Source organism: Oncorhynchus kisutch, linkage group LG20, assembly GCF_002021735.2.
Source record: "Oncorhynchus kisutch isolate 150728-3 linkage group LG20, Okis_V2, whole genome shotgun sequence".
Lineage (NCBI taxonomy): Eukaryota > Metazoa > Chordata > Actinopteri > Salmoniformes > Salmonidae > Oncorhynchus > Oncorhynchus kisutch.
In genome coordinates, this window is record NC_034193.2 from 44,622,118 (window position 1) to 44,634,988 (window position 12,871).

Below are 12,871 nucleotides of genomic sequence, written 5' to 3' on the forward strand. Positions count from 1 at the left end.
GGGATCTGGGGAGGTTGGTGGGGTGGAGAGTTCATCACCAGATCTCAAAGTCCATTGTTCCAGTGGAGTGTGTGAGTGACGGAGAGTGTGTGTGTGTCACTCTGTCTTTTTTAGACGTTAGTTCTTTTGCTCTTCCACTGACAGTCTGTAGCCTACCGTCTATCTCCCCCGGTCTGAAATACAATTTCTCGCCATTCACTCTTCCCCTCTCTCTCTCTCTCTCTCTCTCGCTCTCTCTCTCTCTCATATACCCACACAGAAGCTCAAATATGCAAACAACTTTTTATACACCTGATTGGGACATCTGACACTCTCAAATCATCAAACCCACACAGAACTCCATCGCTCCACTTTTCAGGTTTTGAACCTGTAGATAAATGTACCGTGTCATTGGATGAGACTGTTTGAGTGGAGATAGCATGTCACTTCCCCCCTCTCGTAAAGCCGCTCTGTTCTATGGAAGAGAGGCAGGGCAGGGCAGGGCTCTCTCTCTCTCTCTCTCTCTCTCTCTCTGTCTCTCTCTCTCTCTCTCTCTCTCTCGGGGCCAGCTCAGCTGAAGCCAGTTGCTCAGCAACAACCCAGGGAGGAGGGGGGAGTGGCCTAATCTCAACAACTGTTGCCAGAACTGAGCTCCCTCTGTGTGAATGTGAGCCAGCCGGAGAGCGAACAACCAAATGAGTGTGTGTGAGAGAGTTGCTGCATCTCTGCATGTGTGTGAGAGAGTGAGGTAGTTGCAGTGTGTGTGAGTCGTGCTCTCACAGAGGAGCTAAGCCAGCCAGCACAGTTTTAGAGGCTCTGAAAGAGCACTCTCTCCTCTCCTCCTTTTCTCTCCCTCTTTTTCTGGACGACACTGATCCAAAAGACTGCCATTTGGACTATCTAAACCCCTGCCACTTTCTGTACTGATCTGGCTTCACCTGTGTGTGTAAGAAGAAAGGCAGAGGACTTAGCCCTTGGTTTGAGGGGCGAGTTGGATGACTTCTGCAGATGAGGGCTTGGCCGGTGGAGTGTTGGGCCAGGGGGACCACCATGGCTCCCCTCAAATAATGGATGGGGTAAGAGACAGAGCCTCTTTGCTACGGGACGGGGGTAGGGAGACAGAGGGGTAGAAGGATAAGAGAGAAGGATCTGGGGCGGAGGTTAGAGGTTGGGGGATCTGGGAGTGTGGAGAGTTCAGCACCAGAGCTCAAAGTCCATTGTTCCAGTGTGAGGGACGGAGAGTGTGTGTTTTGTGTGTGTGTCTGCGTATGACCCTTTCTCTCTCTCACTCTCTCATTAGTTTATTTTGCTCTTTCTTCCACTGACAGTCTGTAGGCTACCGTCTATCTCTTTTAACAAAATACAATTAATCACCATTCACTCTTCATCTCTCGCCTCCCTCTCTGACCAGCTAGCCCCGGATTTCAATTAATCCCATTACAATCAGAGGAGGGGTGAACCGAGACAGCACCCCGCAACCGGCTGTACACACACACACACACACACACACACACACACACACACGGAGAGAGAGAAAGAGAGAGAGAGTTTTTAAGTGTACAGTATGGGCTGAGGCTTAATGTTGTCCACTCCAGCTGTGTAACTTAGCCTATGGTTCAGTGAGAAAGGAGAAGTTTATCCCACACAACAATGTGTCAAAATAGGAAGTCTTACATTCAAGCTGTCGGAATGGATGATAGGGTTTCACAATGTTTGAGTTTCCTTGATCAGTACCTGTGACTTTGTCAATATAATTACCGACATGTTGTAATTGTGGTCTCAGTTCCACAGAAAAGAGGAAAGGTGTCTGTTTATCATACGGTAGATAGCTAGTTTCTCTCACAGTGACATGTGACATGGCTAGCCGTATCTGTTTGAATAAGACGGCTCATGTTCTGTAACAAAACATTACGTAATGAGATGTGTCCTCTTCTTCTGATAGCTGATAGGCCTAAGCTATATCGTTTTGGTCCAAACCAGATCTACCTGTCTAACACTGTATTTTGATCTGGGCAGGAATAACTACACTAAACAAAAATATAAACGCAACATGTAAAGTGTTGGTCCCATGTTTCAAGAGCTGAAATAAAAGATCCCAGAAATGTTCCATATGCACAAAAATCTTATTTCTCCCAAATGTTGTGAACAAATTTGTTTACCTCCCTGTTAGTGAGCATTTCTCCTTTGCCATGATAATTCATCCACCTGGTGTGTCATATCAAGAAGCTGATTAAACAGCATGATTATTACACAGGTGCACCTTGTGCTGGGGACAATAAAAGGCCACTCTAAAATGTGCAGTTTTGTCACATAACACTACCACAGATGTCTCAAGTTGAGGGAGCGTGCAATTGGCATGCTGACTGCAGGAATGTCCACCAGAGCTGTTGCCAGAGAATTAAATGTTCTCTACCATAAGCCGCCTCCAACGTCGTTTTTAGAGAATTTGGCAGTAAGTCCAACCGTAGACCACGTGTGGGCGAGCGGTTTGCTGATGTCATCATTGTGAACAGATTGCCCCATGGTGGCAGTAGGGTTATGGTATGGGTATGCATAAGCTACAGACAATAAGCACAATTGCATTTAACCAATGGCAATTTGAATGCACAAAGATACCGTGACGAGATCCTGAGGCCCATTGTCATGCCATTCATCCGCTGCCATCACCTCATGTTTCAGCATGATAATGCACGGCCCCATGTCGCAAGGATCTGTACACAATTCCTGGAAGGTAAAAATGTCCCAGTTCTTCCATGGCCTGCAAACTCACCAGACATGTCACCCATTGAGCATTTTTTGGCTGTTCTGTATCGACGTGTATGACAGCATGTTCCAGTTCCTGCCAACATCCAGCAACTTTATACAGCCATTGAAGAGGAGTGGGACAACATTCCACAGGCCACAATCAACAGCCTGATCAACTCTATACAAAGGAGATGTGTCGAACTGCATGAGACAAACGGTGGTCACTCCAGATACTGACTGGTTTTCTGATCCATGCCCCTACCTTTTTTTAAGGTATAGGTGACCAACAGATGCATATCTGTATTCCCAGTCATGTGAAATCCATAGATTAGTGTCAAATAAATGTATTTAAATTGACTGATTTCCCTATATGAACTATAATTCAGTAAAATCTTTTAAATTGTTGCAAGTTGCGTTTATATTTTTGATCAGTATAGATAATAGTCACGGTCATTATAGACACTGACCCAGGATGAATGGTCTATAATCCACTCAAAACAATAATTCCTCTTGAACTTTAAACAGTTCATGTGTGTATGTGTGTGTGCTTGCATTCGTTTTTGTGTCCGTAAGTGTGTCTACTGGTGGGGGTCGTTCTAACGGCTGAGAGCTGAATGTGTTACCAGGCTGATAGAAGGGAGCTGAGAGGGGCTGGGTCAGTGATACCTGCTGTGTGTTAGTGCTGTCCTATTAAATACTATTAAATGATGTAAGCCACACTTCCCTTAGATGTAGAGGAGAGTCTGGATAGTATGGAGAACTAGCCAATACTGACAGAAGGTAACACACTCTCTCCACAGAAAAACAATGGACTTTATTATCTAAAGTTCATGGCACCAAAGTAATATTATATTAAAGACATGGCACCTCTCTATCACTTTCCACTCTCCATTCCAAGGGCATTTTTAGCACGGCTTTTCTGAACCCTGATATGGCCTGTCTCCATTATGGCGTCTATATCAGGGCTTTATTCTGGTAGTCGGGGTTGGTTTTGTTTTGATATGAAACAACTGCCTCTAACTGGTTTGTTTGAACATGACCAGGGCCCAGTTGCTCAACACTTGTTGCTCAATGTCAACAGGTTTAACACCATGAGGACAAATGGATGGCCAGCATGTTGATGACACTGTAATATGACTCCTAGGGCACTGATACCGATACTAGGGAATATTACACAGACTACATTGGCTCTCTCACCCTCTCTTTATCTGTCTTGAGTATGCGTTCCTGAAATACTCTGTCAGATAGTCAGGATGACCGACCCATACCAAGGATACCTTTAATCTATCTGACACGCATGCACGCACGCACGCACACACACACACACACACACACACACACACACACACACACACACACACACACACACACACACACACACACACACACATATGGTGCACACACAAAATAAAACACACACACATACACATACCCTACTCAACATAACCCCTGAAACTCCCCAGTATAAAACTTGAAATCTCACACCCCAGCCTAATCCTAGTCCTGAGGAAAGAAAAAACAGCTGAGGGAAATGTCACCACAGGACCGACCGTCCAGCCCGTGTGGCACAGAGACACAAACACATGTTTGTTCCCACCTGGCTCTTCGGGGAACAGGTAGCTGATTAGGTTACTAGGAATGTTCTCCAGGACAAAGGAATGGAGAACATTTTTTACTGGGAAACCCAATACAGCCAATTGGGTTGATACAGGGATACAGGGACACTCTGGAAAACACAGGACAGGAAACACTCTGGGGTGGGTGTGGGTGTGTGAAATGGGTCCTTCCTATCGTCGAAGATAAAGCGTGTGTTTGTTTGAAACACACCCCCTGAAAATGTGACAGATCAATGGCACATAATGAATGGTGGTTTGGAGAAGCTGAGTCCACAGAGAGACTCGAGGACCTACTACTGTACAGGTGTCCTAGAACAAGTATACAGGAGCGGCTGTCAGTTATGAGGTTGTGTGTATGAGGGTGTGTGTCCATTTCTAAGTGTTTGTGTTTGTGTGTGTCTATAGTTTATGTGTCAGCACGTGCCTCACGCATTTCTGTTTGTGTCTGTGTGTGTCTCAGTAGCCGAAACCTGAAGTGCTTATAGAGACTTCTAGTGATTACTTTACAGAATGCTGCTGGATTATGAGTCATCAGTTCCTGTTCTCTTCTGACTCTCAGGTTTTTTTTACTCCGTCTGTGACTGTGTGGGCTGAGAGTCTCTCCATTGCTGCAAGAGGTTGAATCATAACGATCCAAAACACACACATAGGAAACACTGGAAATAACCTCAGCTGTACTCAGAGAAGGAAACATACTGACTAAACAGTTAACACATAGGCCTACTGGTAAAGGACATATAAAATAGACTTAAAAAGCAATATTGTTTAGTTACTGCACAGGTAGACTCCATTGTGTTGGAGAGAGCACTTGAATCGAATGCCGGCTGCTGAGTTAGAGTGTAAGACAGAGATAAAGAGACTGAAAAGCGCTCTGCATTGCGTCAACAGTATGAGATTTGGTTCTTATCTTCGCAAGCACAGTCAGAGAAACACCAGCAAAGCCACAGTATGCCTCTCTCTTTCCTTCACTGTCTCTCACTCTCCCAGTCTATCTTTTTTCCCCTCCCTCTTGGTCTCTCTCTCTCTTCCCCCACTCCTGTTTCTGCTGACACACAAAATTGAATTTCGCCAGTCAATGTCTGTCCCAGTGGGTGGCTGCTCATACCTACTGCTCTCTCTCGCTCTCTTTCTCTCGCTCGCTTTCTCGCTCGCTTTCTCTCGCTTTCGCTCTCTCCGTCCCTCATCTCTCCAACATACCCAATATCCATAAAAGATCATCCAGACTTTAATCCAAGGAATAATTATCCAGACTATCTGAATATTTCCCATCTCTGGACCACGGGAGAGAGAGATGCAGATGGTGGGAAAATGATAGGAGCCAGGCTAGAATACATGGTATAGCTAAATTATCCTTTCAGATTTCCCATGCGGAAGTTGAAAGGAGGTAATACGACGCATGTCTCGTTCTGTCTCGTTCTCTTAGGCTAAGTAGAAGGAGAAGAGAGAGTGGAAACATTGCCAGTGGAAAACTTGTCCTTAGGCGTTAAGTATAGTATAGTATAGCATATATACCTTGTTGTTATGGTGAGATGTTGGCCTGCATCATGCTCACTGTTCAGTCATGATGAAGCAGCTTCTTAAACCATCTCCCATCCTCTTCCTTCTTCCTCAGTCAATAGTAGTGTGAACTGCATGGTTATCCAGATGATTGCCTACTGGACCTGGGCTGCAGATCAATGACATGTCCAGCGCTCAAATGTTATTGACCTTCAGCACCACATAGGATCAGAGAGGGAGTAGTCCATTTTATTCATTAGTCTTAGGAACAGTGTTGTCTCCACTTAAAAGGAACTTAGTCCTGGGAAAGAGGTAGTTGTCAATCAGAGGTGTTTTAAGGCTTTTACAATATTGTTAATGTTACATGACATTTGCGAGAGAATTAGAGTGAGAGAGAAAGATGTGTGAAAGTGGAGGCTACAACTTTCTGTTTGAGCAGGATAAATGTAGCCCAAATTCATCCAATGTGTGTATTAATATATTCATGTTATCTCGCCATACTCTGAACAGATGGTGCTTTAAAATGGAAATGTCTCTTTTCCACTAACTTGCTGAATTTTTCCAAACTATTATCAAGGTTTTTTCCAAGGTTTGTGTGCCAACATGCTTTAAATATCTTGGACATGTTTGACTATGTATTTGCATGAATATCATTGAATATCATGCTGCATTATACTGGGAACTAAAGTTGAGATGATTCAGAAGTGTTGTAAAGGTGTACTTTACTGTTGTATAACACATACATATACAGTGCAGGTGTACTATCTTAATTGATCACTGTTGTGAGAGCGGGAAATGTAAGTTGTAGTGTATTCAAGTTTTAAGAAGGCGTCTAAAGTTAGTAATTTCCACTTTAACATGTCAGACTTGACTTATCCAAACAAAAAATGTGTCAACCCCTAAACACATGTCCATTAATTGTAACCATCGGGTTCTTGGTCACTCCCCAATTGCTCAGTTTTGCCAGACGGCCAGCTCTAGGAATTGTCTTGGTGGTTCTAAACTTCTTCCATTTAAGAATGATGGAGTCCACTGTGTTCTTGGGGACCTTCAATGATGCAGACATTTTTGGTACCCTTCCCCAGATCTGTGCCCCGACACAAACCTGATCTACGGACAATTCCTTCGACCTCATGGCTTGGTTTTTGCTCGGACATGCACTGTCAACTGTGGGACATTACATAGACAGGTGTGTGCGTTTCCAAATCATGTTCAATCAATTGAATTTACCACAGGTGGTCTCCAATCAACTTGTTGAAACATATCAAGGATGATCTATGGAATCAGGATGTAACTGAACTCAATTTTGAGTCTCATATGAAAAAGGGTCTGAATACTTATGTAAATAAGGTATTTCTGTTTTAAATTTTTAATGTATTTGCTAACATTTCTAATAACCTGTTTTCGCTTTGTCATTATGGGGTATTGGGTTTAGATTGATGAGGATTTGTATTTATGTCATCTGTTTTAGAATAAGGCTGTAACGTAACGAAATGTGTGAAAAAGTCAAGGGGCCTGAATATTTCTGAATGCACTCTACGTATAAAATTTGTAAAACAGTATGTAAACATTATTAAAGTGACTACTGTTCCATTATTAAAGTGACCAGTGATTCCATGTCTATGTTCATAGGGCAGCAGCCTCTAAGGTGCAGGGTTGAGTAACCGGGTGGTAGCCGGCTAGTGATGGCTATTTAACAATCTGATGGCCTTGAGATAGAAGCTATTTTTCAGTCTCTTGGTCCCAGCTTTCATGCACCTGTACTGACCTCGCATTCTGGATGATAGCGGGATGAACAGGCCGTGGCTCGGGTGGTTGATGTCCTTGATGATCTTTTTGGTCTTCCTATGACATCAAGTGCTGTTGGAGTCCTTGAGGGCAGGCGGTATGTTGGGCACACCGCACCACCCTCTGGAGAGCCCTGCGGTGCAGTTTCCGTACCAGGCGGTACAGGATGCTCTCAATTGTGCATAATGTGCTCCAGCAACGTAGACTATCCCTAGTGACCATTATTGTTCAAACTAGAACCCATAACAAATGTATGATGAATGTTTTGTCTTTTTGCGTTTCACCATGTCCAACACCAAACATTACCCAAGAGCTAGGATGGCATCCATATTACACAGTACTCTATAGTTATTACAATTACACCATAGTCATACTGTAGTAAGAGGAGCGTCAACACGACAGGAAACTTGTCTTCAGATTCCCCTCCCTCTAAGTTTCTGTTGGCCAGATGGAACTTAGGGAATCGTGAGTCTTAGTCATTCCCATGGTTGGTGAAGCTGGTGTCAAGCCTCATGCCTCAATTATACATTTAATCTTTCATCCTCCCACTCTATCTCAGTTTTTCCCCCTTCTCTCTCTCTCTTTCTCTCTATTTCTGTCTACATCCTCCCACTCTATCTCAGTTTTTTCCCCTTCTCTTTCTCTCTCTGTCTCTCTCTCTCTCTCTCCATTCCTTTCTTTTCTTTCTCCACGTTGGTTCAACATCATTTCATTGTGTGGGCCCAGTGGGATATCATGTGTGAAAGTAGTCGCTACATCTGCCCAAGTCTGTTTGAGCCAGATGAATCTAGTCTAGATTCATCCCATATGTGTATTAATATATTCATGTTATCTCAAAATACTCTGAACAGATGGTGCTTTAAAATGTAAATGTAATTTTCCCACTAACATCAACTTGCTGATGTGACCAAACTATATTCATCAGTGTTTTTCCAAGAAAAACTGGAGGTTTGTGTGACAACATGTTGGAAATAGCATAGAAGTGTTTGCATGTATTTGAGTATAATTTGACTGTGGGTCCAGCTAAGAATATGTGGATGCTAATGCTCTTGCGTAACTGATGAACTGATATTAGTACAGGAACTAATATCATACATTAAGTTAGTTGAGATGGATTCCGTAATGTTTTACAGATATACTGTTGAATATCACAAACACACCTTGTAGATGCTTGTTGCTTAGTGGTAATTGTTGTTAAGGTGCTCCAGCAAGTGTGTCTGCCCAGCAAATGTATTGTTCAAACTTGAAGCCATAACAAATTAATGATGTATGTTTTTTGTTTTGCATTTCACCATGCCCGATACCACCCACAGCATTACCCAAGAGCTATGGTATGACACACCATATTACCACACAGTGTAGGTTAAACATCCCATGGTCATTAGACTGACACTCTATTTCCCCTTCCTCCCTCCCTCTAAGTTTCTGTTCATTGTCTAAGTCAATCCCATGGCTGGTGAAGCTGGTGTCAAGCCTCATGCCTCTATCTCAGTTTCTCTCCCCTTCTCTCTGACTCTCTCTCCCTCTTTCTCTCATCCCTCTCTGTGATCTCTCCACTCTGTTCTCCCTCAGTGGGTGTGTGACTGGAGGGGAAGAGCAGTTCCTTTCTTTCTCTCCTCTTCCTTTCTCTCTCCCTGTCTTTTCCCTCTCTCATGTCCTCTCCTCTAGTGCGCTGGATGTGAATAATAGATGGCTCTACTGATCCTCCTCTCAGAGATCCATGCTGTTCTCTCTCTCTCTCTCTCTCTCTCTCGCAGCACACAAACCCAATGTCTGCAGGAGCACCTTCTGGTTAATAGTAATGATTTGTCATGACTGTATCTAGCGCTTCTCTGCTGTCCAAAGCACTTTATATTGTAACTCAGTGCTTGCACCACTGATGTGGAGCCATTTCTCATTCTCTCTTTTTGTGCAGTGCTGTCACCCACCTGGCAATCTTCTCTCAGAAACTCTCATTCTCCTCTACCTGTGATATGACAGCAACTGACACTGACCTCACTTTAGTACCTATTGTCCCTGTGACACACAATCCCACCTCTGTAGGAGCCTCTAGTGTTTTTATATTAGTGTAGATAAAGAAAAGGGGATGAGGAGAGGAAGACATCTTTAGACTATTGATAAGCATCCCTTGAAATATAATTGCTTTCATGTTTGTAGTGTAGATGGAGGTGAGGAGACGAGGACAGGAAGACAGCGTAGACTATTGAGAAGCGTCCTTCTGAATCATCCTCTCTTTAGTCTTTAGACACAAACACAGCATTGCATCGCCCAGAGCTGGAGCCGCTCTACTCTACTGTGTGTAGCAGAGCATCAATAACAGTGATTTTACTGATGGGCTTTTCCCTCTCCAATGAGTGAGCAGGCCATGATGAGCCTAATAAAGACATCCGGCAGGCTGTGTCGGCCGATGACTGAGGGTGTGAGGAGAAATGAGAGAGAGGAGAGTAGAAATGGGAGAGAGAGGAGAGATGGGATAGAGGAGATGGGATAGAGGAGAGGAGAGATGGGAGAGGAGAGATGGGAGAGGAGAGAGGAGAGATGGGAGAGAGGAGAGATGGAAGACTTACAGTGGGGCAAAAAAGTATTTAGTCAGCCACCAATTGTGCAAGTTCTCCCACTTTTTTTTATTTATTTGCAAATTATGGTGGAAAATAAGTATTATGCCTGGTGGCATACCAAGGACTCTTTGGTAATAGAAAAGCCTTCTTCTACTCCATCACCTCTCCCTCTCTTCACACCTTCCAGACCCTGATCTCACTTGGGATGTGTGGAAGTGGAGGAAGAGAGAGAGAGGGAGAGGGTGGAATGAGTGATGGCCTGGATATAAGGAAACCAGGCCAGAACCCCTGGGTCTTGGGTCTCTCTCAGGTGGTTGGGGGCTTCCCATCTCCCACCTAATCGTTGATTGTAAGTTAGAGAGAGAGAAAGAGATTGAGAAAGAGTGAGAAAGAGACCAGAGAGAGAGAAAGACATTGAGCGAGAGAGATTGAGAGAGAGAGAGAGAGGGAAAGGGAGAGGACTCTAGTTGGAAGAGGCAGAAGGGGCATATAGCAGGAGACAGTGATCAAGTGTACACTACCCCCAGCTCATAAAGCCTGTGCTAACATGGCATCATAAAGAAGAGTGCAACCCCCTCTGGCATTCAAGGCAACACCCATTGGCTGCTCTGCGGCCATTTGGCTCATTTGGCAACCTCCACAGACATCTATATATAAGGCTCTGACAGCATCCTGGTGCACTTTTGGGAACACAACAAGAACATAGAGATGTGTACTGTAGGTATCCTAGGGATATGTGCCAAATGACTCCCATATAGTGTACTACATAGGGAACAAGGTGCCATTTGAGACGCAGGCTAGATATTCAGTTGTTATGGCCGCCAGGCTTTCCAGGATCAGTTTGTTTGTTGCGCGAGGATCAGGAAGAAGCTGTTATTGCCCTTCCTTGACCTGCCCGCTTCCCACACGCACACACTTCTGCACGCACACAAACACACACGCGCTTACGCACACACACGTACGCACACACACGCAGACACACATGCCAACACAACTTAATTGGTGGCATCAGGACATAGTTAGGGAATAGAAAATAAGCCTTTTTACACTCCATCACCTCATCCCCTCTACATCTCCTCACACCCTCCAGCCCCTGACGTCACCTGGGATGTGTGGAAGCGTGTTGGCCTGGATATAAGAAAATCAGACCAGAGCCCCTGGGTCTCGGTCTCTCCTGGGTCTTGATCTCTCAGGTTGTTGGGGGCTTCCCATCTCTCACTTGATTTTGAATGGGAAACCAGAGAGAGAGAGCGAGAGGGAGCGTTATAGAGAGAAAGAGGGAGAGAGTTAGAGAGACAGAGAACTCCAGTAAGTGATCCAGAGCTATCAATGTTAGAGAAGAGCAAGAATGGGCATATCCTGGGAGGTGGTGATCAACTGTACACTCTCTGATGCTCATAAATCTTGTACTAACATGGCACATGGCATTATTAAAGCAGAGTGCAACACCCTCTGGCATTCAAGTAACACCCACTGGCTGCTGTGAGGTCATTTGGCAACCTCCACAGACTGTATATATATGGCTCTGACAGCATCCTGGTGCACTTTTGGGAACACAGTGATGTGTTAGCCCGAGGTAGCCTAGGTATTCAGCTGTTATGGCCAGCAGGCTTTTCAGGAGTAGTTTGTTGTGCAAGGATCCGATAGAGAAGCTGGTCTCCATACACACACTGCTACACACACACACACACACACACACAACAACTCCACCCCCTTGGCCCCTCCCATTGATCACCCTGTTCCCACTGTTGTCAGAAAGGCTAAGGAGTGACTGGAGGAGTGCCAGCTGAACCCTGTCCAAAACAAACCACTACCCCATCCTTCTCTACCCTGTCTCTTCTGACCTAAGCTACCAACTGCTTACTGGCATAAAGGCATTCACCCACCCTGACCAAACTGTCCCAGTCTCTATTGTACTGGACTACCAGTGCTGGGGTGGCGCTGTCTGGCTGTCGGTGTTTGTGTGTGTGTGCGTGCGTGCGTGTTTGTGTGAGTGAGTGAGAGTATACGTGTGAGTGCGTGTGTGCAGAAGGGGTGTGTGTGTGCCTTCATTTTGTTTGTCTGTCTTTCTGTCTGTCCATCTGCCCTCAACTGAACTTTAATTCAGACTTAATGGAGGCCCTGTCTGAGTCTCATGTCTTGAGGGAGAAGACCTTTGGAAGTCGCTCAACTTCTGCACACTGAACTGTACTTTAACCAGATCCTACGCTGTACACACTGGCTATGCAAAGCGGCTTCCTCACGCCCAAATAGTTCTTCAGCCACAGGTGTCAATTCGGGTTAATCAACACCATTCACCTAAAATCGTACCAATTCTTTCTACTGTGTGTTTTTCTTTGTGCGTTTCCTGTAAGGAATTTACACTCTTCACTCTGCCTCCACTACTGCTACTTTTTTCTTGCAGTGTAATATTTCCATCCCGAGAGGTGCGATGGGGCCTAGGTTATTGCCTCTACCCCATGCTGGGTGGCATTCCATGGGGCATGGAGATGTGAAGACCCCCTTCTGGTCCTCTATGGAATACTAAACAGGCTCTTTCTCCTTGTATTGTCCCTGGCCCTCCCTGCCTCAGGGTCCCTGCTGCTGTCCCTTAATCCTACAGACTGTGTGTGTGTGTGTGTGTGTGTGTGTGTGTGTGTGTGTGTGTGTGTGTGTGTGTGTGTGTGTGTGTGTGTGTGTGTGTGTGTG

The 12,871-nt window shown here is 44.9% G+C and overlaps 1 protein-coding gene across 6 annotated transcripts in view; it reads left to right on the plus strand.

Moving 5' to 3' along the window:
* Positions 1-12,871, plus strand: part of LOC109865780 (rab11 family-interacting protein 4A) — an 83,680-nt gene that overhangs the window by 48,909 nt on the left and 21,900 nt on the right. For 2 of the 6 annotated variants that reach the window (XM_031799020.1, XM_031799022.1), the window contains exon 1: positions 628-1,055. The exons of 3 other annotated variants lie outside the window; for them this stretch is intronic. In XM_031799020.1, coding sequence (XP_031654880.1) covers positions 975-1,055 — 81 coding nt within the window. In that variant the 5' untranslated portion in view covers positions 628-974. Of the gene's footprint in view, positions 1-627; positions 1,056-12,871 lie in introns of those variants that run through there. One more of the 6 variants, XM_031799021.1, reaches the window with a different exon arrangement.